Source organism: Amblyomma mixtum, chromosome 2 (genome assembly GCF_055824585.1).
Source record: "Amblyomma mixtum isolate Tamu chromosome 2, ASM5582458v1, whole genome shotgun sequence".
Lineage (NCBI taxonomy): Eukaryota > Metazoa > Arthropoda > Arachnida > Ixodida > Ixodidae > Amblyomma > Amblyomma mixtum.
The window spans coordinates 26,514,950-26,542,648 of NC_143013.1; the positions used below are offsets into that span (position 1 = coordinate 26,514,950).

At 47.2% G+C, this 27,699-nt stretch overlaps 1 protein-coding gene across 1 annotated transcript; it reads right to left on the reverse strand.

The window, feature by feature from the left end:
• Window positions 1-27,583, reverse strand: LOC149358755 (uncharacterized). Its single transcript, XM_089570932.1, has 7 exons — window positions 26,798-27,583; window positions 18,971-19,164; window positions 13,006-13,226; window positions 11,314-11,570; window positions 10,908-11,204; window positions 5,769-10,403; window positions 1-2,767 (listed from the first exon to the last, which is right to left on the reverse strand). Exons 1-7 carry the CDS (start codon window positions 26,873-26,875, stop codon window positions 1,055-1,057), a joined length of 7,395 nt encoding a protein of 2,464 aa, XP_089427058.1. The 5' UTR covers window positions 26,876-27,583; the 3' UTR covers window positions 1-1,054.
• Window positions 27,584-27,699: the final 116 nt, after the last annotated feature.

The following is a 27,699-nucleotide window of genomic DNA, read 5'->3' on the forward strand; positions in this document are numbered from 1 at the left end:
TTACAGATTAAAAATTTTTATTGTATTGTGGAAAGTATCTTACAGTTTTGTTTCCAAAAACAAAAATGCACATGCAAGAAAGATGCAAGAGGGATATTTACAGGTGCAAAAAAAAAAAAGAATTTATGTACATGAGTTAAAATACACTCAAAAGTCATTCCGCTTAATTTCACTGAAACACAACGATTCAGCTTTCTCAATGCACAGGGTAGAACACGATTTGTCTGTTCAGATTGCCGAATGCTACCCGCATGCAGACACGACTAGAACATGCCTGTTCACACAAAACTTCAAAGTCTTTTCCTCCACACTCAATAGCCATGCCACCTTTCCTCAGCCTTCGCGAAATGCCAGCGACAGCATTTACACAATGCCTCCTGCTCCAACCCAAAGAGGATAAACCAGCCAACAGCCAAATGGTACATTGCAACTGCTCTACTGAAGCCAAGAACTGCTGGAGAAAACTGGATCTAAAACCTTGGGTGGAGGAAGGCCAATAAGTTACTAGCACAGTGTTTTATAAATTAGCTTTAGAGAATCTTTGTAAAATATATCTTGGGCGGTGAAACATGACGGCACTCTTTCCCTGTCGGGCAACCACTATGTACATTTCACTCGAGCCAGCCAGCAGCAAGAAAGTAAAGTCTTGAAACTCCGCTGCTTCTTCCAATGAAGGAAAAGAGAACTGTATATACGGTGTGTAAAACAATATGTAACCAAACAACAAATAAACATCTGAAAACAACCCAAGAAAACAAGCACGATGGGAAAACATGGTCAACTGTGTGTTCGTAAAGAAGAAGGCGGCAGCCAGCAAGAAAAAACAGCAAAGAAAATGACGTGATGAACGCACTTCACACCATGAAACGGGCTTTCTAGCACAGCAAGCACAGGTGAGCCCCACCATGGCACAAATTTTTGGTGTCCCATGTTCCCCGAAGCTGATGCCCATTGCACTCACGATTCCAGTTATCACAGGCAGGAGCATAGAGCCCTTCTTGTCACGACCATCGGGTCACAAACACTTTCACACCGGAGATTCAGCCACCGCCAATCACCTTGTCCTGACGACCTTCTTGGTCGCCGACCGTGTCTTGCCACTGGACGAGGAACTTCGCGTCAGGCGCTTCCTGGGCGACGAGTCCTCACAGCACGGGCAGCTGCGCTTGACCGACGCCTCTCGCGAACGCGTCCGGCAGTGGCTGGTGCACGGTTTTTCATCTCCTTCCTCCGCACGTGGCTCCAGAAGCTTCTCGTTGGTCAGGGGAGGGCCACCTCCCACGTCCGACTCGTCACTCATGTCAGCCACGTCGTCTTCATCGCCCATTTGCTGTGGTGGCGGGGAACTGTCGGTGAAATTAAGCAGGCCTTCTTGGTCCTGCATGCTCATTACGTTGCGGGGTGCGACAAAGAAGTCCAGGCTGTCCGTCCCATACTCACCAAGCGACTCAACGGCTTTGATGTCTTCCAGGAGCGCCGCCTGGTCGGCCGCGTTCCACGGCTCTTGGGAGCCATGGCCGTCATCATCCTTGATGTCGGACACACCCATGTGCTGCACCGTAGGCTGGATGTCATCTATGTCGTCTTGGCCGTCTCCACTGTGGTTGGCTCCAGCCTCCTTTCCGAGCAGGCTCTCCAGGCCAGCTTCAGCTTCCATTGCATCATTGACCTCGTCATCGAGTTTACAGTCATCCATGGCGTCACCACCTCTGTTTGCCAAGGGGCCGCTTGTAGAAGTCCAGGCGGACATCTTGGCCACTTCCAAGGACTCAAGAATGTCAGCTGGATCAAGGTTCTTGGAAAGCTCTGGTGAACCATGGCCTTTGGCCTGCCTGGAAACGAAGCTTTTAGGAGCCGGCTGCCTCACGCCACTTCCTGCGACCATGTCTGATAAAGAAAGTTCGCGGCGCTCATCCTCTTTTGTGGGGAAAAAGTCGAGCGGAGCCTGACGGATGACGTTGAATGATGCATTGTCACAGATGAGAGAGGAAATGCCTGGCTCTGACGGCTCATCTTTAATGCCATATAAAGGGCTTTCCTCTGAATCAGATGGGAGACCAGGACTTTCAAAGGACAGTCTCCTGTCCTCATCGACGGACTGAGCACAGAATACCTTGTCTGGACTTGAGCTCTCATCGTCCTCAGCAACGCTGAACAGAGTGCGCTTAGAAGGCTGAGGCGAGTGCTTTGGTGTTTTGTAAAGCTGAGGTGTAGGCGTGTTCCTTGATGGCTGCTTTGCCACGACTCGCTGCTGTGGAGAAGGTGTATCTCTAGAGCCTTGTGATGGCACAAGCAATGACTTGAACACCATCTTGTGCACATTCTTCTGGTGCCGACGCAGGTTGTACGCCGAGAAAAATCCCCGGTTGCACCGCTCGCAGGTGAACTTCGAGGGCGACTGCAAGCCGTTCTCCTGGCAGCTTGCAGCAGAGGAAGAAATCTTGGCCTTGATAGCCAACTTCTTGGAAAGGCTAGAACCACCATCAAAGATGCTCTCACTGACAGAGGAAGGTGTCATCGTGTCCCTAGCATCCCCGTCCGAATTCAGCTGTTCAAGCAGTAGTGAAGACTGACTAGACCACTGGTACGGATCACAATCTGGCTCAGAGGCAACAGAATCTGAGACATACAGTATGCTGTTCAGCTCTTCCTCATGCTGCAAACGACGTTGCAAGGCTTTTTCTTCAAACAGGTCTTCCACACTACAATCTGAGGAATCATCACTAGAGTAGTCCAGCTCATATTCTTGGCATTCCCTGATTGTTGCCTGTGGGAAAAAGAACAGAAAATGAAAGTTGAAAAATAAAATCGCCCGCCAGGAACTTTTTATTCTTTAGAATATTTACAGCCAGCACCAAATGATGAAGTATACTTGCAAAAGCAGAAACCCTTTACAGTAAGTCATCCAAGCTGAGCACAATGGCCAGCTACCTCCTGGGCAGATGCTTTAAGCCTAAAAATCGAAATTCATGCTGTTCATGGTATCTACACATCAAAAGCAGGAAAAGCACAGGTCTGGCTGGAAAGAAGTCCTTTGACGGGGAAAAGCCGTGATTTTTTTTTTTTTCTTGGCTTGTATCCGACAATAGCGCTTTTAACAGTTAACTGCGTTACACGGTGAACGTGGGGGTGTGCTTATCACTCGTACATACTTTCCTCGTGACAACGCGATCACGTGCAGTAGCCAGCATTCGATCACTTGCAAAAAAAATGAGGCCAACATAGCTTACTGAAAGGGGTCATGATATGGTCTACCAACAAATTGTTGTTTTACGTTGCAGCTACTATTCATGAGATTATTATGCATACTTAAAAAAGAAGTAGGGCTCTACACGAGCGTTTGAGCTAAAAATTGCAATTAGAAGTTATCGGCCCTAAGCCCCTCCTATGACAGTGACGGCCATATTGAAGCAGCCTGAGTGACGTCATGACCTGACAGTGCCGTTGTCTGCTGCATAACTCCAGCGCACACTACTCGAGTCCAGCCGTGGCACACTGTGGTGACGTCACCAAGATCGGGCAGAAGTTAAGACAGAAAAGGGAAGGACATAGACCTTTGTTGCTGTTGTCCCCCTGTCGTGACTTCCCACCTCTCTGCGCCCCTAGCCCAAACAATGAACCACCATCTCCCCTGCACTCATTACGCATAGTGCGCAGTTCAATCGTTCAGTCACGAGCAAACACGTGACCATCAGCTTATGTCGGCATGGATTGCGAGTGCACCAGCATTGCCCAACTGCCCCACGGTTCAGGAGACCTTTGAAAAATTCAATTACTCGCAGTGCCAAATCAACTCATATTTTGCCCAGTTGTTCCGAGATGTGTAGCCAACAACATGCAATAAACAGCTTGAGTCTGAAAACTGGTGTCATGACATCTTGAATACTAGTGTGCTTCGCTGCAGAGGCCACTGAGGAAACCAACTGCACCTTAATTAGAGATTATTCTACTCATGCTGTACTGACAACAGGATTACACCTCATATGACAGGTGGTTGCTAGCTCCAAAGCAACGTCTTCTCCAGCTTCGATGCAAAGCAAGTTAGGCCTTACGAGCAGCACATAGCTGCAAGAAGTGCGCTGCTAGCATGGGTGTCGTTTTTTGGCACTGTATGTCTGGTTAACTCACTTGAAAACTAACTATTACGCCCATTTGTCCACATGGACAAAAAACTGAAAACTGCTTCCAGTGTTGCATTCCTCACATATTGTAGTATCTACCCACATATTAAAATTAAATTTCTGGTGGCCCATTTTTTTCTATTGTTTGAGCAGACAATGGCATGATATATATTCTCATCTCAGGAACTAATTGGTCTAGAAATAAACAAATTGCATATTTGAAATCGGCAGAAAAAACTGAATAAGTCTGTGCAGTTTCATTGCATTTGGTCCGTAAATAAAAAAAATGCTCTAAAACCCATGTCCCCCCTTAAGGACCATCGGCTATCCGTTTTTCACATTACATGCCTGCATGCGTCCAGTTGTTCCTCACTGTTTCACCTAGAGTATCCCTAACTCGCACTTGTTCCCCAACCATAGTGTCCCCATCATTCTTCCATAGCTCACTGCGTAGCTGACAGCACTTAATTTTAAGCCTCTTTGTTAGCCTCCAAGTTTCTGCCCCATAAGTGAGTGCTAGCAACACACCTTTCATTTGACGAGTATACCCTGACAGCTGCACTTCCCCACCATTTGCAATACCTCACTGCCATTCCATTTCTTTGGCGTACACTGAGTGAGAAATGGCAACACTCTTCAGAGCTTTAAAGATGCACTAGGGACCTTTCTGTTAAAATTTATTTTTGCTTTTATTGAGAAAGCAATACTGCGCTCATGAACGGCCTTTCGCGTAGCGGCGGCTGGTAGACACGTTTGACCTTTAGAATGACCTCTGACGTAATACCAGGGTGAGAGATGGGCTACCAAGTCGAGTCGTCGCGCAGCGGCGGCCGGTAGCTACGTGTGACCTGTAGATGCAGCGCACTGCGTTCCTTCTGTTAGAGGCACTGCGCTTTTGCTTTCGCAACCTACCAGGCTTAACCAAAGCTAAGCCCCCGCCAATTTTTATTTATTTTTCTTGTGGGAGAGGGGTTCTATGAATAAATAGTTTCATTTGCAGACAACATAGCTGCAAACTAGGCCCACGGAAACAAAAATACATGCCAAATATTTGCTTTTGTGAGACTCAGCCTCATCACACTGCGATGGCCAATGAAAATACTACAATCCGTTAAGAAACCCAAAGTAATTTTTATTGCTTCTTTTGGACACAACATAAATGAAAGTTTTACAAACTCATACATAATTGTGGTGGGAACATGCCATCGAAATAACAAGCCCAAAGAAATTAGAGTATCTTTTCTCCTCGCCTACTGCCGCACGGGTGATGCACCCAACTGTACGCTCCGGCTGAACGTAGTCCGTACAGCAACCCGCACATTTCTGAAGATCACTTTGCGTATTATTCCGTCAACGGCAGCTAGGCAAGCCGCCGTGCAAGTGGCTGAGAGGCACTCCGCGCACATGCTTTTTGCCATGGCAACTATGTTGGTTGACTCCTCCTACTCTCTGCAGTGAGTTAAAAATAAAAGGGCAGGAGCCAAGACGTTTATCCGACTTAATAGGGAAATCGGCCTTACAAATTTCCAAGTTTCTATGAATGCTCCAAGTGCGTACCTCACGCTCCCGTGATTAAAATACAAAGTCGTCTTTAGTACACCCTTTAATCATGACACAGAGAATCATTTAAAGCGTTTTTCTGCTTACCTGAGCATCTACTCTGTCCTTCTCGTCATCAGCAATCATGAGGCTGCAACGGACTGCGTCACAAATGGCCGTGAGGGATTTTGATGTGGACTGCGACAAGGGCTGCGGCTTTGGAGGGGCAACTGACCGTGCCTTCATTGCTAGCGCAGCTTTTCTGCGGCGATAGGCTTTAGCAGACTCCTCCTCCTCCTTCTGTTTTTCACTGCGTACGGTGGGAATCAGCTCGGCACTGTGCACAGGAACATAGGTGGCACCACTAGGACTCGGGTCCACAAGGTCCTCTGGGAAAGGCAGGTGGATACCAGTGCGCTGGTTCACCACACCTGCTGCTGCTGCTGTTGCAGCTTTCGTTACAGGAACAGTTGTTGGTGGGCTCTTGGTCACAGTTGCATCAAGCTCTGGTTTCTGGATGTCTTCTTCGGCCTGCACGACAACGGATGTCGCTTGGTTTGCCTTAATGCACACGGGTGTTGCGGCTGCATTCTGTGCGGAGACCACCACAGTCTGAACTGTGGGCACTGCCTGTGGAGTCTGTGAAGCAGAGACGACACACTGTGGTTGGCCAAGCGATGCTGCAGCTTCAGCCGGTTTGCATGCACTCAGAGCAGGCTTCTGAAGCAGCCTCGCAAGAGGCACAGTCAGTTGCCGTGTCACCATTTTCGGTGAGACGGGTACAGTGATTTGTCCAGCCACTGAGTTGGGAGCCATCATTGCCATGGGCACACCCATCTGCATGGTTGGCACGGCAAGGTGCGTCACTCCGGGCAGGTTGGCGACGGGAACTGTCTTGCAGACAGGCTGTGCCACCACACGGGTGGCACCGGTGACAGACACAGGGGCTTGTGGGCTGGTGTACACGATGGGCACCTGCTGCTGTGAGGACACAGGGGCCAGAAACTTGGCCTTTGTGACCTTCACAGGAGGCATGTTGCAGGCCTTCCGGTACTCCATGGCGCCCGGCTTGCTGCGAATCGGCATCCAAGTTTTCTTGACCGCCGCCGTCGCACTTGATACTCCACCCACGGTAGACGTTGCTGCCACCGTAACTGCCGCTGCTGCTGATACCACCACTGTGCCATCCACAACTGAAACAGACGCTGCACTTGTGTCTGGGGTCATGGTGCTGCCATTTGGCTGCAACTGTTGCAAGTGGACTTGCTGGATCTGCTGAGACTGCAGCTGTGCCTGTTGATTCTGTTGCTGCTGCTGTCGCAATTGCTGCTGCAGCTGCTGCACTTGCTGTTGAATTTGGATGGAAGGCTGAATTTGCACCTGCTGTTGCACCTGTTGTTGCACCTGCTGCTGCACCTGTACTTGATGCTGCATATGAACCTGCTGCGCCAGGTTTGATGCATCAGTGACTATCTTTGCCTGTGCAGGGTGGTTCTTGAGGATGATGACTGGCATACCCCCCGCCGTTAGTGCGGACCCCTGCTGGAGAAGGCTGTTGACCGGAATCATTATCTTGCCTGCAATGACACGGCCCCCAACCAGTCCGCCCTGCAAGGGAACGGTCAGCGCTGTTATGTTTGTCAGCCCTGGCTGCCCTGCAAGCTGGTCAGCTGAAAGTACCGTCGTGTTACCAGCAGCATTCACCTGCGTTATGGTGCCTGGTATGGTGTTGAGCCGCACCAGCTGCTGCAGCTGATGCATAGCCTGCATATTTTGGGCACCCACCATGGTTGGCACGATCTTGGCCGAAACCACGTTGGGGGATGCATTGCTCACCACAGCTCCTGCCATGGTCGTGGACAGAGTTGTGGAGCCACTCGTTGAGGCTGCTAGCAGGCTAGGCAGAGCATTGATAGCTATCTTCTGGTTCCCAACATTCAGCACTTTCTCCTGGCCTGACAGCATCGCAGCGTTAAGGATTTTCATTGGCAGCATGCAAACTCCTGGCGAGTCAGTCTTCACGCCTGGCTGGCCCACTTGCTGCTGGACAGCCCTAGAGTAGACGGGCAGCCTGAGCACTGTTGCCTGTCCCTGCTTGAGTTGGCTGAACACTTGGCTGGCGTCTGTCGAAACACTGGTGATGACAGAAGCACCTGACGAGACATTGCTGTGCAGCTGACTCGCTTGCACTGAACAGCTGGCAGTGGGCTGTGGCACAGGTGTTGCCGTACTTGTGACAAGTGTCACACGTGGAGCTGCCACTGGCTGGGGCACTGGCTGGGGCACTGGCTGTGACACTGGCTGTGGCACTGGCTGCGGCACTGGCTGCGGTTGTGACGTCATTACTGCCTCTGCGACGGCTTCCGACAGTGACGCTGCTGGATTTGGCACTGCCTGAGCAGCCGGTGAGGCATCATGTTGCAAAGACACCATGTGGCTTGGTAGAGGAGGCGGTGTGGGGGACATGACACATGATGTTGTTGGGACCTGCACTTGAATTGTGGTTTCCACTGTGTGCTTGGGAAGGTCAATGGCATCAGTTGACAGCATAGCAGAAGGAATCGCAGAGCTCTGGGCAGCGGGTGTAGCAACGTGAGCAGGAATGGATGTGGGAGTCGGCACATTGCTCGTTTTAATTACGTAAGGGGTGCTGGAGGCAACTGCCGTAGCTCTTGTTGCCTTTGCGTAGTCCTTCAAAGGGCGAACCATGGCTGACGCCGGATTGGAAATAATCATGGGTGAGTTCTTTGCCACAGTGACAGCCATAGGCATAGAATCTACTGCAGCAGGTGCCTTTGTCATCACTGCGGGAGGTGCTTTAGGGACCATCACTGCTGCTACCTTAGATGCTGCGGCAGGCTGTGGTCTTGTGATGATTGCATGCGGGGGTGGTGCCTTGGAAACTGGCACAGATGGCACTTTAGGGGGCATGGTGACTGGGGCTTTGGACACAGCCGTTGATGCCCCTTTCCCTGGAATTGGCACGGGGACAACCTTTGGTGTTGCCACAGGCATCACTTTTGGGACTGTCATAGCCACAGTTTTGGAAATGGTCGCAGCTGCTGCTTTTGAGACTGCAACAGTGGCCATCACCTTTGAGACAGGTGCCGATTTCACTGGTGCAACAGGTGCAGGTGGCATGTTTTTCACAGACCGCATTGACACCTTCACGGGGACAGACTTCTTAATTTGGAAGGTTGGCCTTTTGATCTGGTACCGCAGAAATCGCTTGAGAGGCGTGTCCTTCAGCCTGGCCTCAAATGCACTGGCCACCCTTTGAAATGCCGGCCCCTGTGGTAGGTTAAGGTTCGACAATGGTTGCTTAGGCGTTGTTGCTCCATCTGTCCATAGACAGGCCCTCTTCGATTCCTCTTCTAATGTGATGTTGGGCAGAGAGAGCACAGGTACAATTCTGAGGCCACTCTTCTTGTTTACCATATGGTTTGGAGTGGTTCCCGAGAGCCTGTCAAAGCGTTCCAGTACAATGCGCAATGTCTGCAAGCATCCGCCCCCACTCGGAGCACCAGCAGTCGAAGTAAATCCATCTTTCTTTCTGTGCGACCCCTTTTTCTGCGATTTCTTCTTGACTTTTGGCATGCCAACTTGCAATGAATCATGTGCCTTCTCTTCCTGCAAAGGCGGCCCCAGTGCCGTGGGGTCAAGTTCCATTGAATCCAAGCCGATGGTCTCGAGACCAGTTGCATCGAGTTCTGTGGAGTCTAGCCCCGCTGCCTCCAGCCCAGCCGAGTCTAGACCTGTCGGACAAAGCTCCATCGGGCCAAGCTCGGCTGAATCGAGTTCCGTCGCACCGAGCCTCGTCAGACCAAGCTCCGCCGAACCGAGACCCGCCATATCGAGCCCCGTGGAATCTACAAGGCCTGTTAACCCAAACTCTGCGGCAGTGTTCTCAACGAGATGGGCTTCCTTTTTATGCTTTTTTGAGCTCTTTTTCTTCTTTTTCCGCGAGGATTTGCATTTAGCATTTGCCCTCCGCTTGTCCCTGCGCTTGACGGGCATCCCTGTGCTGTCCAGCAGCTTCTGAACGTGTGCTCGGGCGCGTTGCCGTGCCTCTGCGCCACCGTCCTCTTCCTCTGAAGGGGAGTCTGTCTCGCTGTCCGCTGTGCCACAGTACTCGGGAGGTGTCCTGCTCCGCTGTGCCGCTTGCCGGCTCTCAAAGCGTTCCAGGTGCCAGCGCCAGTCCGAGCAGAGATGAAGGCTTTTTGGGCGCACACACTCGAGAACAGTCACAAAGTCCTTGAGAAGTACGTAGGGGACTCCTTCCAGCTGCTGGCTAAGAATGGGGTGCCAGAAGTCCATCTCATATTCGGGCCGGCCATCTGCCTGGGCTGGAGTGGTCTTCTGCAGCACGGGATTGACAGTGCAGTGGCCACCGCAGCGGCACAATCTGCTCTCCACGATGCCTCTACTGCTGCTAGTGCCCTGCTCTTTGGGCGAGTGGCTGGGGGCCGACTTGGCCTGCACCTGCTCTGTGAGTGACTCCAGCTGGGCCAGCCGCTCCTCCGTGGGATCCAAGGCAAAGGCACTGAGGACACACTCACGTGACAGTTCAGGCGAATTGGGAAACAGCGTCGCCAGCTTCAGCAAGACACTTGCAATGTGCAACTCCATCTCACGAACGTTGGACAGGCTTTCCCGATGCAATGCACTCTGGAGGGTGTTGAGGTCCGTCGTCAGACCACGCACGATCAGATCCAGGTAGATGGGAAGTAGGCGTCTTCCATACTGCATGCCCAAAAGGGAATAAAAATGCCACCGATTTCAAATGCATTGTCATTCTATGTGACGAACATTACAGCAAGTCTACTGTAGTACCTAACTGCCTCCCCTCTCAGTGTTTAGACACATAATTTAATATACGATTATTAAGAAAACCTAGGTATACATAAAGCAAGTAATGAGCATGCTATCAGATGTGCATTAAACATGAATAAGGCCCAAAGAACACCAGGCTCACTTGTACTTTGTCAATGCCCACAAGCACTGCCAATGGCCAGTTTTCTTCCAGGTTTAACTACTGCACAGTAACTGTATGAAAGATGTGCTCATACAACTGGCCAAGCATTAACAGTCCTCCAGTGTGCCTTCCAGCATGCTAGAAACGAGGCGAGGGAATGTCCAGTGTTTGGGGGAACACCGGTGACTGAGAACCCCCGTTCCTGTCACTGGCCAACAACTGGGGGCAATCATCGCAGTCTCAAATGTACGACGGGGTGAGTGGACACTCACGTGTTCCCACAGGACATCGCAGAAGAGGTAGAAATGTGCGCTGTTGGCTGCGTGTGGCAGCAGCAGGCGCAGCGCAGCCCCCGCCACCTGCGGCAGCGCGTGGCTCTGCATCCGCTGCAGCCGGCACCAGAGGCCCATGAGCTCGCGGGTGCAGCAGAAGGGCGAGGCCAGCAGGAGGTCTCGCACCAGAAACACGTGCACCAACGCTTCGGCCACATCCACGCGTTCGGGGTCATTGGCACACCGCGTAAGACCTCGCACCAGCTGGACCCCTTCGTGGCATGTGAACCTTGATGTCTGTATTTCAAGGCATGTGCAGAAGAGAGAAAGAAATGGGGAAAGACATTAGAAATCAATACTGCCAACAAGAAAGCTTCCCCCATCTCACTGCCAACACCCCCCTCACCTCGGTGCACAGCTCCTGGATTCTGCGCTGCCGGTAGAGGACGCAAAAGAGGTGCTCAAGAAAGGCCTGCCCGCCAAGGCCAGCCCGCACCACCTCCATGCCGGTCTCCTGCTGCTCCTCCCTGCGCTGCTCCTGCTCCTGCCGCAGCAGCAGCGACAGCTGGTCCCGGCAGATCTTCTCCACGACTTCATCCTGCTGCCAGAAACGCAGGCACTCCAGGCGGCAGAGCAGATCTTCAGTGCTGCAAGCCTGCAAGCCTGTCGAGAGAGGAAAGAAAAAAGCAGCAGACTCAGCTGTTTGCGTTCATTACCCTCTTTAAGCCTGAATTTAGAGCACCAGGAGAAAGGAGCAAACTGCAGCTATGAATAGGCCAGTCAGTATGTTCCACAAATAGAAAAAATTGTTTCAGAAGAATGCTTGCAGCAAAACAAACTTAATACGGTTAATTTGCCTGAAAAGGATAAAGCCAGAAGCACAAAACAAATGTTTCGTTTACTCTAAGGCATTCATTGGTTTGCTAAAAGCTTTTTGTGGAACAGGATGAAGCAAAAAAAAATTGGCTGTGGCTTAGCTGGAAAGCTCTCACTGCTTTTCAGCCAACTCCCAAGCTACCACTTCTGGATCAGTGTTTCTGCGTCATCCGACTGTTGCTGCTTCTTCTCCTTCCATGGCGAGTGTCTGCACCTGTTCTATGGACAAGCGCGCCTTATATACCCCTCCTTTCAAATGCGCACTGCGCACGGCTGCGGCGAAAGGTCAAACGGTGGCGAGGAGGAGATGCAACGGAGTCAGCGTGCGGCAGCAGCGGCCACCTGCGCTCCGCGTGACGTCACTCGGTTCCGCGCATGCGCACCTGTGGCAAATCTGCAATGTGGCTCATGCGAAGCGCGGTGTTGACGAGCCTAGTGAAGCTTTTCGCTTCAAAAGCCTAGTTCATGCAAAGGTGCATTTGAACAGTGTTGCTTTTGAACTTGAATCAATAACTTAATGAGGAGGGTGGTAACAATAGTTGTTTAAAGGTGCACTGAAGAGGAATCTGAACTTGTCTTTTTGCCGCGGGAACTCGATCTACACGTTCCGAGCTTTCTTAGAAGCTTCGATTTATTGCCCTGTGTGGCCGATTTCCCTAATTAAACCGAATTAACGTCCCGCTCCTGCCTTGTTTTTTTAATTCTCTCTCGTACGGTGGGCGGAGTCGACCAACGCGTGGAGCGCCTTTCACCCAGTCCCGTGGCGGCTTGCCGCTCTGCCACCGGCGGAGTAATACGTAGTAGTCTGTAGTAGCAAATAGTCCGCGCATATTTTTATTTCTTCGGGCTTATTTTGCGGCTATATTATCTGCGAATGAAACTATTTATTCATGGAAACCTAAAAAACAAAATAAAGCGAAAGCAAAGCCTCCACGGGACTGGGTGAAAGGCGCTTCACGCGTTGGTCGACTCCACCCACCGTACGAGGGAGAATTAAAAAAAAAAAGGCGGGAGCTGGACGTTAATTCGATTTAATTGGGGAAATCGGCCACACAGGGCAATAAGTCACTGTTTCTAAGAATGCTAGGAACGTGTAGATCGAGTTCCCGCGGCAAAAAGACAAGTTCAGAATCCTCTTCAGTGCACCTTTAATAGTGGATTTTACGTTGCAACATGCCTAGATAAACAAATGCATCACATGGGACGACTGTGACGCACTCACCATCTGGCAGTGGCTGTGACGCAGAAGCATCTAGCAGGCTGGGCATGAGGGCATCACCAAATTGCAGGGCGGCCCCCAGAAGAAACTCGCAAACGGTGACGAAGGGGCCCATCCTTGACGCAAAGGGGGCGTTCTTGCACTTGTCGATGGCCAAGCAGAGCCCATTCTGCCTCACCAGCGGTGCGTTGAGGTACGACCCATTGATGAAACGCATTGTCTCGCTGCAGCAAATGCCAGTACCCAGCAATGTTACACCCTCTGTGTGCTGGCAGCACCAGCCAAATTTCACAAAAAACAAAGTGAGGCCACTACAGTGGCCATGCGTGCGTGGATGCTGTGATGGTCGCACCACAGCATCCAGTTTTCAAGGTGAAAGCCTTTAATGCCTCATACTGGCGTGACCAAGGAATGTTAGCAAGTGCGTCTGCGTTTCAGTGTCACTACTTCAAATAAAAACTGTGTCGAGGCTGGGAATTGAACCACAGCCTTCTGCATTTGAAGTCGAGACGCTACCACTCCGATACAAAGGCGCAGGATATAACCATGAATAAAGGTGCATCTAGTGAATGCATGGGTTTCATAAATAAAATGAAATAAAGAAAATAAGAAAGTAATCAAAAATAAAAATAATAAAAGAAACAAAAATTTAAAAATAATATAAAATAACAAAATATGAAAGAAAAAAGCACTTTTGAAACGCTTTTGCCTTGCAGCACTTGCAGCTTTGCAGCACTTTGGCTTGCAGCAAGCCAAAGTGACCCCTGAATTTTTTTATTATGTGTAAGCTTTCCTCTTCCACGTCCAACAACACAAGCACGGAATACACATGCAGAGTTACTAAAACTGCGATGTAAAAATGCCACGTGACTGAAAAACGAGCAGAATTGAGCTAATTTCCTGACCGCAACTAATCTGAGTGCCGACGCCATTCGCCATTGTGATACTGCAGGCAGTTGGAGAAAACCTCCTTGTTTCGGATGCATCCTCCGGCAGTTTTATAAGCCCAAAAAATTAATCAGAAACTAGCATTTTTCGTGCCCAGAGAAGATGCATCGCCACCGGCTATTTAAATCGTGTTATCAAACTAGCTCCACCATTGGCTGACAGCTGTGCAGGCCACGCGTTGTAAATTGAAGCTTCCTGGCTGCTCAAGCTTTTTTCCGATGTAGCAGCAAGAGCTGCATTTTCCCCAATTTCTCCAAGAAAAGCTTCAATTTTAAAATGCCCTTTTCTTCGTTTGTCATTTCCTTGCAACCTCGGTGCTCGTACATGATATTCTTGCACTTACTATTGTAGCGTCACAATGAAATTTGATATGGATATGTTGTAACATATGAAGAATGCAGCTATACAATTAATGTGTTGGCATTAGAAGGGTCTGAGCAAGCGGAAATGGTGACTGCCATCAGTCAGTAGCCAGTGGCAGGTCTGCCCATCGGCCTACGGAAGCCTAGACATCGGGCTAAGGAAGAACCTAGTATACTGTCTATACGAACTTAGTAGACCACCTCGGCCATAGCGAAGCCCGCTATGCCACCTCGGATATAACAAACTTTCATTATTAACCTCAAACATAACAAACCTTAGTATGACAGCTCCAATTTAACAAACCTTAGTGCGTTAAACTTTTGTGTGTTACCTTGCATATAATGAGCCTAAGTATGCTACCTTGGATATATAACGAACTATTGTGTTTGGACCTCGGATGTTATATGCCCGCGCTTCCAGTGCTAACATAACGCCGGAATATATCTGGATTAGTCTTCATTATATTTGTCAACGTTGCCATGAAATACTTATTTCAAGAGGATAACTCAGTCAAAAGCTTTGCTTGAACTTTGTGAATTTATTCAGGATTTATAATTTTTCACCTTTCCTGCACTTCAGTCTGCGTTTTGGGTGTATAACGTTTCGATTAATCTATGGGTTTCTTTGCTTTGGTTTAATTTGTCGGTCTGGAATAATTATGTCCATGCAGTATTTAACTGTGCTCCTCAAGAGTAGCCATCAAGAAACTGTGCCAGTAAAAATTATTAGCTAAAGTCCTTTACAGTTCTTATCTCTGGCTTCTCTCTTGACAGACAGTCAGCAAGCCGACATGAGAACACAAGTTTGTGATCAGATATGTCATCTTCTGCGCATACATCCTAACCAGAAATATTATTGGTGACAAACACGAGATATCTTGTCACAAGGATGTTCTCAAGAACAACCTACTGTAGCTAGCATTTAACCATAACATCAAGTAGAGGGCTATTAGGTAAATGAGGCTTAGGCTTATTAATCCAGTTTATAGATGGGAGATTAAAACTGCCTGCCATAATTATCTTTCGGTGTTTAAGTTCGGATACATAATCATAGAGCAATCAATGCAAGGAACAGTGGACAGGATGACGGAGGAGAATAAACTGATCACACCACAATTGCATGGCCCTAACAGTCGACCCTCAAGAACAGGCTTTCGTGACCTTCAACTTGTGGAAGTACGCTTGCAGAAAATGTGTTCTTCAAAATTGTAGAGATTCCACCCCCTTGCGATAGACGGCCACGTGGGAAAATTTGATGAGGGTGGGATTAAGAACTCATCACTAACAGCATCATAATGCCAGGTGTCAGTTATGATGGTTAAGTGCGGGTCATATTTCAGAAGTAATTCATGTTTCAGATTTATTTGCCAGACTGCTGGCATTAAAGTTTAGTACCTACAAATGTTCAGAAACGGAGCATGCATCCTGTCAAGGGGAAGTATGTGGTTCATGAGCCTTTCTGATAAGAACACGTTTACTCAGTGTGTCGTCCCAGGCATAAAGATAACAACTAAGCTCAATATGTCATGTACAAGGAAAACACATTTTTGAGGGCTTGCAATCTGCCATAGAAGTTTTTTTTTTACAGAGCGTGTTTTGACTATAATCATTTTGGATGGAAATTTTTGTGCCTTTTAGTTTCTTTGAATTGCAAAGCGCAGCCTCCTCTTCTAAATACTAAAAGTACACAATAACTAACCTTTTCCCCGGACTTTTGCCAAGACTGTGTATCCTGGCGATACAGTTGCATGGCTGATTCAGTTTCATAAGAATAACATCTTCTACAACAGCTTTGCGCAAGGTTTCGTCACTTTTCTTATCTTGATCTTTTATGCCAAAAATAACAAGATTAGATCAGTGAATCAGTGACTGCGGTCCTCAAGACCAGTTAATTTTTCAGTACACTTCTGAGTTTTGCACTCTACAGCACAAAATTTATCCTGAACAGTTGCAACCTGCTCTGTTTTGTCACTAATTTTCTGGGGCAACTTATCAACTTAGTTGAATGACTTTCAAGAACTCAGATTTAATTTTCTGCAGATGTGACACAGCTGTGAATGTCAGCAAGCTCACTCAATATGAGGGTCTGGCTGTTTTTCAGCAAACATTTCTTCAACAGCAGGTCCTGGGTTTTCTTCAATGTCTCCGCAGACGAGCCACACAAAAAAGCAATTGTAACCAATACCTAGCAATGTCCGTGGGGATGGCACAACCAACAACGTAAGTTCATTGCTACGAAGGCAGTAAGCACAACCATCTCAGGAACAAACAGCAAGTATTAAGTTAATGAGTTAAAAAAAAAACACTATCTGGCCCAATATTGCAAATCCTGCAACTGCACGCCGACTATTGGTCAAATGAGTGTCGTTTACAAATGCCAGAACCAGTGAACAAATGAAATCGTAGAAGTATTCCTGATTTATTGAAAGCACAACATCTGTGTTAGCAAGGCATCTATCATGCTGTCACACCAGGAAATTGCATATCTCAATATTCAAGACTTCAAGCTGGCATGTTTCGAATTTCCTGACCTTCTGTTGTGGTGCCTTGTTTTCAGTTTCTTTTTTTTTCTGGTGGGGGACAGCTTGATGTTTTAACTGCTTCTGCTTCACCTTTTCTCCTCTGTTTTCCTATTTATTGCATGAAAGCAACAAAGATTTTCAGTTGCAAGTCAGCGTTGTGTCTTGACACCTTCTTGTCAAGACAAGTCCTGTCCTTAACACAGAGTTAATTTGTGCTGCATCTGGTCTGCTATTACAAGTGTTTACAAGGCCCGACTCACTGCACTGACATTCTGAAACCAACCTGTATCATTGAAACCTTTTTTTCATTGAAAACACTACATGCGGCTGCTATGTGACAGCACAGTTAACCATAATTGTCACAATACTGTCGGCATTTTTTTGCGTTGTCCCTCGATGCATTCAAGCTCTCCTTGTTCATGCTGCTTTTGTGTATGTGCCATAGTTAAGACTGCTGTTCTTTGTGACCTCAATAAACAACTAAATAAATAGACATAAGTCGCAATCAGAAAACCACACATGCAGCAGATGCCTTAAAAGCAACAAGAAATTTTCACTGTTTTCATTTGACAATTTAAAACAGCGTAGTCGTGTCTTAGTAGTGGTATGCACAACATCTGCCTCTTGTGCAGGAGGTGTGGGGTTCGATCCCCAGTGCCAGTAGTGCCCCTTGGTTTTCCAAAGGGTAGGTGTCCCCAGGCATGGTGCTTAGCCCCTCTGGGGGGAAAGGATCAATGACCCCATCTCGAGCAGGCCAATAACATGTTCACATGGTACTTTTTGGCCAAGCATCCCTTGCGCTCTTAAAATAAAATCATTACCTTCCTCTTTTGAAATGCCGTTTCAAAGGCCGCTCTTCAAAAAAATATATACCATCGTTCTCATGAAGATAATGTAACTAAGGATGCAGCAAATATGAATCTATCGGGTCATAAATGTTAGCAAGGCGATGAAAACAGGACTACATGACGGATGGCGATGGCATGATTTTAGTGCTGGTGAGCCTAGCATGTGTTTTCTATGGCACGTCCCGACCACGCAAACTATAAGAATGGCAGTGATGATGAATGCAAGACATGACGCAGGATGTGACTGCCCACTTTGTCATCCTCTAGTCAGTGACAATATTTGCTTAAAAAAACCAGCATGCTTGTCTTAATTTCATTTTTAACCAACAAGCATTGATGTTGACGCTATCTCTGGTAGATACATCCGATAATTAGGGCCCTTCGTTTTTGGGTTTCATTTTTTCGGTGATTCAGGAAGTAAAAACGAGACAATACATTCTGAAATGAAGTGTGGGTACTCATTTAGTGGCTTTGGCAAAAAGCTGCAGTATTCAGGCTTTTTCAGATAATTTTTTGTAGCAAATTATAATTTTCATTAAGAGCTCTATTTCTTGTAGGACTTACAATGCACTTCTTTTCTCACGAAACATTTCATAAAAGATACAGAAAGGCAGGCTGTATTAAAGCTGTTTACCGAATCAGATATTTCTCTATTATTACAATTATTTCGTCACAGACATTATCATCTCCTGCACAGCATTTCCAATACCTACCTACTTATGTTTGTACACTACGAAAATATTCATTCAACGTCACGACAAATATTTTGAACACATAAGAGTTTTTGAGCAGGGAATCGTTAGCATAGGTAGTTATATACAATGATACCAATAAAGCATCTGGTCAGTACCCATGTTCTGGTCATTCGTTAATTGAAATGCAGCTGCCATGGCCACTAAACCAACACGCAGGGTGGAGAAGAAAAACAAAATGACGACATAAGCGTGTATAAAACCCTTCTATTTAATTTATTCAAATAAAATTAGCACCTCTGCAGTTCGTGACACGCTGATTACAGATTAACAACATACCATCATTTTCTTCCTTATTGCTTATGTTGACTTGAAACATGCAAGTACCTAACTGTACTTGCAGCAAAATTAGCCTACTGCAGAAAATTAGCGCCTATGAACTTTGCCGGTTGTCACAGCCGCCACACCGCGTTATTCTTCTCTTTGCTGAGCAAAAGTGTTGAGCTCGGGAGGCACTTCCCAAGGCAATGTGCGACCACTAAAAGCGGCACTGCATTTGCCTGCTCAGCAAAAAGTGCCACTCGAGGTTCACTCACACTGTAAGGTGGCGAGCAGCGTCCTGCAGAGGTAGGACCTGGTGCCACAACGTGAGCGCTTGCCAGCATGACGTCAGTGTGAGCGCACGATCTGCGGGGCTTGTCACCGAGGGGTCCTTGGTGTCCTCCAGGGCCCTTGTGAACTCCTGGAGTGGCACAGTGAACCTCCCATCCTCCTGTCGCTTGCATGGCCTCTGCAAGGTACAACACACCGAGGCATCCCAAGAGGAGGTGGCATGCAGTTAGTAGTGTCAGCAATTAGTGCCCGAAGGGTGCGCAAAAGATCAAAAAAAGGCACACCTAGTTTAAACGGACAGTGAGGAGAAAATGAATCCGGCCTATGTCGATTAATTACCACATTCTATTGACAAAGAGATTTCTTCTACTTAACACAAGAGATTTTATACGCTAGCAAAGGCTAAAAAAATAAACAGGTATCACCGCCACATGCCATTTTAATAAACTAACTGCAGTGGCATTAATGTATCAACACTTTCTTTTTTGGGTTGCAGATCTCCAATGCTGGAGCACAAAGCAGTCTGCTTCAAAATGGCGATCAATGGAGTCCTCACAACACATGCCGAGAGTTTGAATCGAGCGGACAGAAAACTACATCATACCAATAACAACAGACAAGTGGCTACAGCCAGAAGCCAAGGCAGAAGCCGATGAACAACTTCCAAACTTAATAAAACTGAAATAGGAGAGTAGCTGCTCACAGTGAAGATGCTATACCAATAAGACACAGTCAGTAATATGTTGCTTTCCTGTAGTAACTGGCTTATTTTTTTGCGGCAACATACAAAGCAACCTACCACCTCATAAAATCAATATTACCCAAACAGAACTACATTTGACTGAGTGGATTTTATGAAGTTTAATATGACTTCATATGACCGGCGCACTGCAACACTCAGCAATTTTGTATCATTGCAGCCTTGTGTTAAGTCAAATGCAGTTTACTATATACTGAAATCATTGCACATGGCCTCTTTTCAAGTACTGAATGACACAAAAGCCAGCTATCAACAAGTCATCTGCATAGCTAAAACGTAAATGACTGTGGAGTGAAACATGAATGCTTGCATCTGCACAGGCACACCAACAATCTACTTGTTTAAATGCCTTGCTCAAGTTTCAGCACCATCAACGACTTAAATGCACTTTTTATGTGCGAGTTGTTCACAGGCGGACGCAACCAGGCGTACCAGCCAAACTCTCACACAGTCAAAGTTCTCGCACACTACTGCTGCACAGTCTGGCAGTTCTATAAAAGCCTCAGAAAGCTTTGCTAAGTCTCGTCCAGGTACTACCCAACCAGCAATTATATCAACACAACAAAGCTGGGAATCAAATCAATCAATTTGAAGGCTGGTGGACGACTGCCTGAGCCATGGACACAACAGAAAGAACATGCAAGGGACCTTTACAGAATTCACTGCCACTTTTTATGAGTCTTTTCCCTAGTAGAAAGGAACTCCAGTGGCGACATACTCTTACAGTTGAGACTTACGTCTGTTGAACTACATTAGAGCAGGGGTTCTCAAACTGGATTCCGCGGAACACAGGGGTTCCGCGGGCTGTCTTCTTGTGTTCCGCGAGAACCCTCACCGGCCCTGACCCGGCAGCTGATATGAGACTGGCTCTGAGTGCTACTGAGCCACGCTTTGACTTGCTCTCAAAAGGGAAGCAGTACCACCCATCACATTAGTATTTGTATTAATCTGTGCAATAAACATTTAACTTTTGCAACTCTCTCTTTGCAAAAATGCACTCGACAACATTGCTGGTAAGTGAAAGCGGGGGGGGGGGGGGGTTCCCTGGAACTTATTGAAGGCTTTTGGGGTTCCTACAAGCAAAAAAGTTTGAGAACCCCTGCATTAGAGTGAACATATTCAAACCCTCATTGTGAACCATGAATCACTTTTGCAGGCTGATGGTATCCGAACTGAGGTTTACCCCCAAAACAATGCAGTAGGGTTCGTGGAGCCACTTCCAAGCACACATCCATGTAGGAAGCCTGATGATGAGCTGGGAAACATTTAGAACCATTTTTTACTGGTAAGTGTCTGGCAGTGGATTTCGAACCAACCATCTCCCTCAGCCGAGGCAGGTACCCAAGCTACAACTGCCGAAGCTAGATCTAGAATTAAATTAGCACTAGGCCTTAGTCCAAAGCTATATATGCAGATAAAGCTCAAATATGCACAATAATGCTGTACACCCACCTACAGATATAGATCAGTATATACACTGGTTCTTGTTTTACAAGAACCATGTCTGACCAACTCGCCCACCAGTTCATGCTGAACAGCCTCCAGGATATGATGCTAAAGCTACATATCCAGCAGGTTGTGTATCCTGGGATATTTACATATAAAGCCTGCAGGTTGTACAGACATTTCCAATGAGTGCATCGCCATACTGCTCACTGGGCTACTGTGTGCACACGGCACTAATGCGGTGGGAGTGGCAGCAGAAATGGTATGCAGCACCCAGAGAGGAAGCGTTTTAACATCTCCCCTGCCCAATAGAAAGGCTTATATATTGTGATGTGCTTTACGGTTAGAGCCGTTACTGAGGCCCCATCCTGCGTGGTCTTGTAACTGAAGCCTGTTGAAGTAGCTGTAATTTTCGCAAAAATCCACAAGCCAAGGCAAGCCAAGAAAGAGAAGCCAAGCCAAGAGAGAAAAGAAAGGGGGAGAAAATGGAGGGACACCACAGCTCTCATCAACGTTTTAAAGGGACAGTGAGGAGAGCTCTATCAATATTTTTTTTACACCAAAATCCGATAGTTTGGCATTTCATGGCTTTGTTGCCACTTGGCCGGCAGCGAAAGAAGCATTTATTTCTAAGAAATTTGGATTCGAAGTTGACAAAGTTTTTCCCGCCGCTCTGATTCAAACTTGGGATTCTCCTATGACGACACAGGACTAAGTGACGTGAAACATGACGTACACATGACATAACGCAGACTACGTGATTTCTGACGACCAGCAGTGCGGCCTGGCAGCAGCCGAAAAGAAAGCTACCGCCGGCCGCACGTTGAAGGCATCTATCGGCTATTGCGGCCGTCGCTACCGTCGCTTCGTTTACGTTTGCACCGGCGTTTTGCCAGCGTTACGATGGATCCCGTTCTCGAAGTCGTCAACGTAGTTCTAGCAAATAGACACCTTTAGCATACCATGTACCTTGTTACTGCTAGCGGAATACCGGGAGCCCGCCTACTGCCGGAGAGCAGGCGCTGATTGGTCCCGATGCTGCAGGCGCGCGCTAGCTGCCGGATATGTGGCGCCATCTGGCGATGTCAAGGAGATTTGCGCATGCATTGGCTGCACCTCAGTGATTCGTGGCTTCTCGTGTTCTAGTGTTTCTAGAACCATTGGTTCTAGCAACACTGTTTTGTCCTATGACGTCATCATGCTTGTACTTGAGAGTTTGGCCTGTGGCGGCAATACCTTTATTTTGGTTCTTGCTCTTTTCTACGTTACTAGAGCTTTGTTGTCAGTATGAGTGGCGTTTTTGTAATCAGGAGCTGGTATTCGGTCGATACAAGCCAGCTTCAATTTCTCCTCAGTGTCCCTTTAACAAAGCTGTAGACTGGTTTAGCAACCTTTTTATGTTTCTCACCATCCCGCTATTTCCGTCATTGTAAAGTGGCTCATCACATGAGCATGCCTACAGCTAGGCCACCATGACCTAGGCTCATCTTGATCACATGACCACGGATAATGCATTCTAGAGAGCATCTGCATCATCTCGCATAGATCCTATGGGGCACCAGGTGAATATGGACAGTTTTCTGTTACGACACACTGCACCAGCGGACCGCAACAGAAACAATAAACAAGTGAAAACCCCACAGAAAGTTCTTCATAACTGCAGTATAAGCAATGTAAACGTCAAAAACACAGCCGAAAGAAGAAGAAGTTTCAAGGTAGTTTGTAGTTGTTCCCCTAGAAGCAGTTTCAGCATTTCAATAGACTGTGGCATTCGAAAGCAATCGAGTGCAATCGAAAGCAATCGAAGCAATCGAGTCTGATGCCTCAAAGATGTCAACAACAACCGGCCTCTGAACAGAAATATCTGATACAATGAAACATGAACATGAAATGGATCATATGGTGATAGACCCCTGTGTCAAGATGGAAACTTTACTGAACCAGGAAACCTCCTGCCAGCACAGAGAAGACTGCGAATGCAAAATCATGCAGGCGCTTCATTTTCATTGAGCGAATATCCAACTGGAATGCCAGTCATTAGACCGATGACTTCAACGGTAATGTCAAGCAAAAGAAAACACAAGTTTCTGCTTCAAGGCCATGGGCAAAAATGGAGTCTGAACAAACAAGCCAAGGTCTCGTTTGTGCATGCAAGTACATACATTTGAAAAAAGGAACGCTAGTGCTAAGCCATTATCCAGCACATGTGCTTGATGCACACCGTTATTCCAGCACTCGTTTTCATGAAAACAGATGAAGGCATGGCAGAGCTACAGCCCACAATTCACAATAAAGCATGATCTGGCATTAGCACAACTGCTGGTGCTACAGGGCAGCAAAACACAAAGCTCTGCATTTCGTTTAATCTGCGATATACTACACTAAGTGTCTGCTAAACCTTGTAGCAATTGGTTTAAATTATTAAAAACATTTCAAAATTAGAAAGATAATTTTTTTACCCATTTCATATAACACATTTCATCTGCAAGATAACTCGACAGGGTAATGTAATCTTGGCAACATAATTTTATGGTGCAAGAAAATCCATTTGGCTTTTAAATAGCGAGTGATCAAAACATGGCTGACAATTCCGCTGAGTCACACCAGACAGGTTGTTAAAACCAAGCTCCTCGAACAGTGTTGAACAGAGAAAAAAAAAATGCACCCTATAAGACAAGGTAGCATGAATGCATTTAGATGTGAACATCCAATGATAGGCACTAGAAGGAAATTTGGATCTACTGTTTGTGGGACCTTCCATCAACAAAAGGAATGATGGGAAGAACCGAAAAATCGACTTGGTACATCTTGTGTAAAATTATGCTTCAGAGGTTTCAAGATGAGATGCTGGCCACATTCATTACTGAGAAACAATTGGAATGAGGCATAATCCAACTTTAATGATGTATAACAGGATTCAACATTTAGATTATGGAGACATTGCCACCTGCCAAATGGAATGTGGCAAAGGACATATCTTAACAACCACCACTAGTAAAAGCAGTGACTAGGTGCAAAATCAGATCTCCATAGTAAATTTATTGCACTGCCCCTCTTTAGAAGGTTCCTGCAAACACTTTTCTCAACAGAAAAGAAGCCAGTGAAGTTCAATACTTGTTATATTGCACTGCTTTAGACAGACTAATCTGTCACGGTGCTTTTTGTGTCATGTGGTCTTACCTCAAGAACAGTGTGGTGTGCAATGCAATGATGTGTCATGAGACAATGAAATCTAATCTTACATGAATGACACAGTATACATGACAAAAAAGTAGCAAGCCCATTTGGAGCCAACCAAATATTCATCAATGTGCTCCCGAACTGTTCCACAATAGGCGAACAACCATAGCAATGGACTTTTACCTCTAACAATCTTCTTTGGCACATGCTAGACCAAACTGAATGGCACGTTGAAAAGACAAGCTGCACCTCATAAACACCAAGAGCAAACTGTGAGCTTTAGTCTCAGCTTAGCCTACGATACAGAACTAATAAAGCTAGAGAAAAAGAAGCTTGAAGGGGAGAAAAGGTGTGACCCAACAAGGCTGTGCACACCATCATTCCTAAGTTGTCCAATGCAGTAAACAAGCCAGACGAACCTAAGTTTGGTCTAATAAAAGCCCAAGACATTTTTAACGCACACTCTACAGTGAGCTCAGAGTCAGGTGATCTCTGTAACAAATAATGACCACTGACCATAAAAATCTTGACGATCAGACTTGCAACACACAAATACGTAAGGCCATGGATACAAACTAGCTTCACAAAATAAACAAAAGAAGGAAACAGATTGCACCAGAGTTAAGCAAACGCTAATTAGCCTTAGAAAAAAATATTCTCCCAAAACCTCCAACACAGCATGCATCACTAGCAAGTACTATGGAGAAGCAGCACAACGGAGCAAAAAATAAAGGTTCACTTCTAAAATAATAAAACAAATGTGGCGCCAACAAATGCAATCGACCTGAAACAGCACATCACAAGGCTAGCAGCCACTCAACTGGTGTTATTTTGCTGCCTGCGGTAAATCGATCTGACAATGACTTAAATGGCAGTAACATCCCAAGCGTCAACACCAAACGATACGGTATTGAAATATACGAGATGGTACCTAGCAAGGCTAGTCACCATAGCAAAGCAGCGAAAGAGAAAACCTGTGAATACCCGCACCGATATTACGTTTCCTACTCCCACGCCTGACGCTAGGCGCGCAGTCTTCACTAAACGCAAGTAAAAACGTTTGTACGGCTACATTCCGCTTGCGGGGAAAGGAGTATGTCTGCAAAGTGTGACGAAAGAAAATTGCAAACACTGCGCGATCGATAACTACGGTAGTGCTAAAAGAAAATGTTTCGCGCGTCCTTCACAGCAGGCATTCGTGGCGCAAACGTATCGTTACTGACCTACGTTAAAAATAAAAATATGTCTGCCCGTATCTTGTTCTCGACCTTTTCACAAGCGACGTTTCCTCAGCGCGCGCCACGACAGACATCAAAAGGCGAAAAATTCCGATTCGTGTTCCATCGAACACCAGAGCGAAAACGGACAACGCCAACATTTCCCTGCCACCAGTACATTTTCCCATGGCAACTAAGCTTTGATCTTGTAAAGTAACAGAGGGCTACATGGCGAGATGAAACGATGGAAGGCTGTAATTCAACACCGTCCATTAATTTCTGCATGATGGCGATCGAGGGTCGAAGAAAAATGCCGCGCGAGAGCGCGACAGCGCTTTGAACGAATAACAGCGCAAGGGACTAGAAAGGCGGCGCAAAATCTGTAAAACTGTGCCACAAAACTCGGTGGCATGGCCAGTAATGTATGGTATGAGGTCATAAAACAGGCTGCGCCTGCCGCGGCGCCGACACGGCGAAGGAACTCGCCATGAGGTAAACAGAGGGAAAACGCAAAATAAAAGTGAAGCTGCAACGAGACTAGCGGTTTTCTGCACGAAATGAAAGCCTATTGTGCCTCCTAATGCGTGAAAGAACCGGTGCTGATCAGTGATTAGGCGCTTATCAAAGAACGTGGGACTTGCATCCCGGCGCCACGCTAGTGCAGGCATTAGCAACATTAGCTACCTGGAAAACGATTGTCCCAAAACAGCGGAGACCATTTTTATTCAATCGCGGTTCAGGCTTGTTAACGCCATTCAAGCAGCACAGATATAGCAGCTCTAAGAAAGGGCACAACGGATCGAAACTGGCTCCCAACAAAAAAAGACCGCGTTCAAACTTTACTGTCAAGGAACATGTCGGCAGCTCCTCAAGAGAAATCGTCACGCCCAGCTATCGTCGCCTTACAACAAGTTTGAGCAGAATTTGCTAATAGTAACTTGCGCATCATTCGCACCGACAGTGCCGTAGCACATTTACGTCGATCGCACACTGAGCAAATGAGGGTTGGCGATATGACGCAGGCAATGCGACCGGCCTGTCGGCCGCGGTTAAACCCACAACAGCGCCTGCTGATGATTAAGCCTACTGTTTCAATAATAAATAAATAACTATGTAAACTAGACATGACGATCAAAACCTGAGGTTTGCGCGATTATCACCAAGCTTCGTTATCAGCGACGGGCACGTGAAATGGATGGTAAACATACCTCTGGCAGGAGATCCTTTGCATCCATCGATACTGCCTCGCATCTTTCTCGCGTCGGAGCGGCCGACTCGGCCGCCATATTGGAGACCAGGCTTGTCACGAAGCGTCTATCATCTCATTGGCCAGCCGGTGAGATGAAGGGTTCTCATTGGGCCCAGATTGTACGATGGCGCATTCTCATTGGATCAAAAAAGTATCATATCCGGAATGCATACTATTCAGCGGAGAAAACGGCGAGGTGACCTACGAGACACTGGGAAAATACTTCTAATTTACCTCGCGAGTCTTCTCCGCGCACAGTAGGAAGCGTTGCCTTCACACTCCGCACATCCTTAGGCTTCCGCCGCAACGAGAGAGCACCGCTGAGCGGCTGCTTGCTGTCACGGAACAATTTAAAACATATTGTTCTAAACGCGGTCCCATCCCACGTTCTCCACAGCTCACAAGTTCTGCACGGCCCCCTAACGGTCAAAGATACGATGATGTCTGCAGTTCAGCTGGGGTAGGAGAAAAAAAAAGGGGAATATCTATCACCCTCCTTTCTTGCGCGAAAGCGAGCCACTGCACCGTTCAGAAGCCTAACGGGCTTAAAAGTGCATTCAAGTAGTCGAGACTTCTGGGTAATCTCTAAAACCACAGTTAAAGTATATTACGACTAATGGCGGGTCCACATATAGACTGGCGTGGTTGGCGAGGCATATTATCGAGCAGTTTGAGGATGTTTTCGTGGAGTCCTACAAACTAATTTTCATTCGCATTCACCCGAAGCAGAGCTTGACATGGGAGAATGAGCTCTGGCAGACAGGCCAGGATGCGTGACGTGCGTGTCAACAACGTGAGCGGCAGCCGCGCGCGCGCGCGCGAACTTTCAAACTGGCAGTTTCCCGGGGGAAGCGGGAGAGG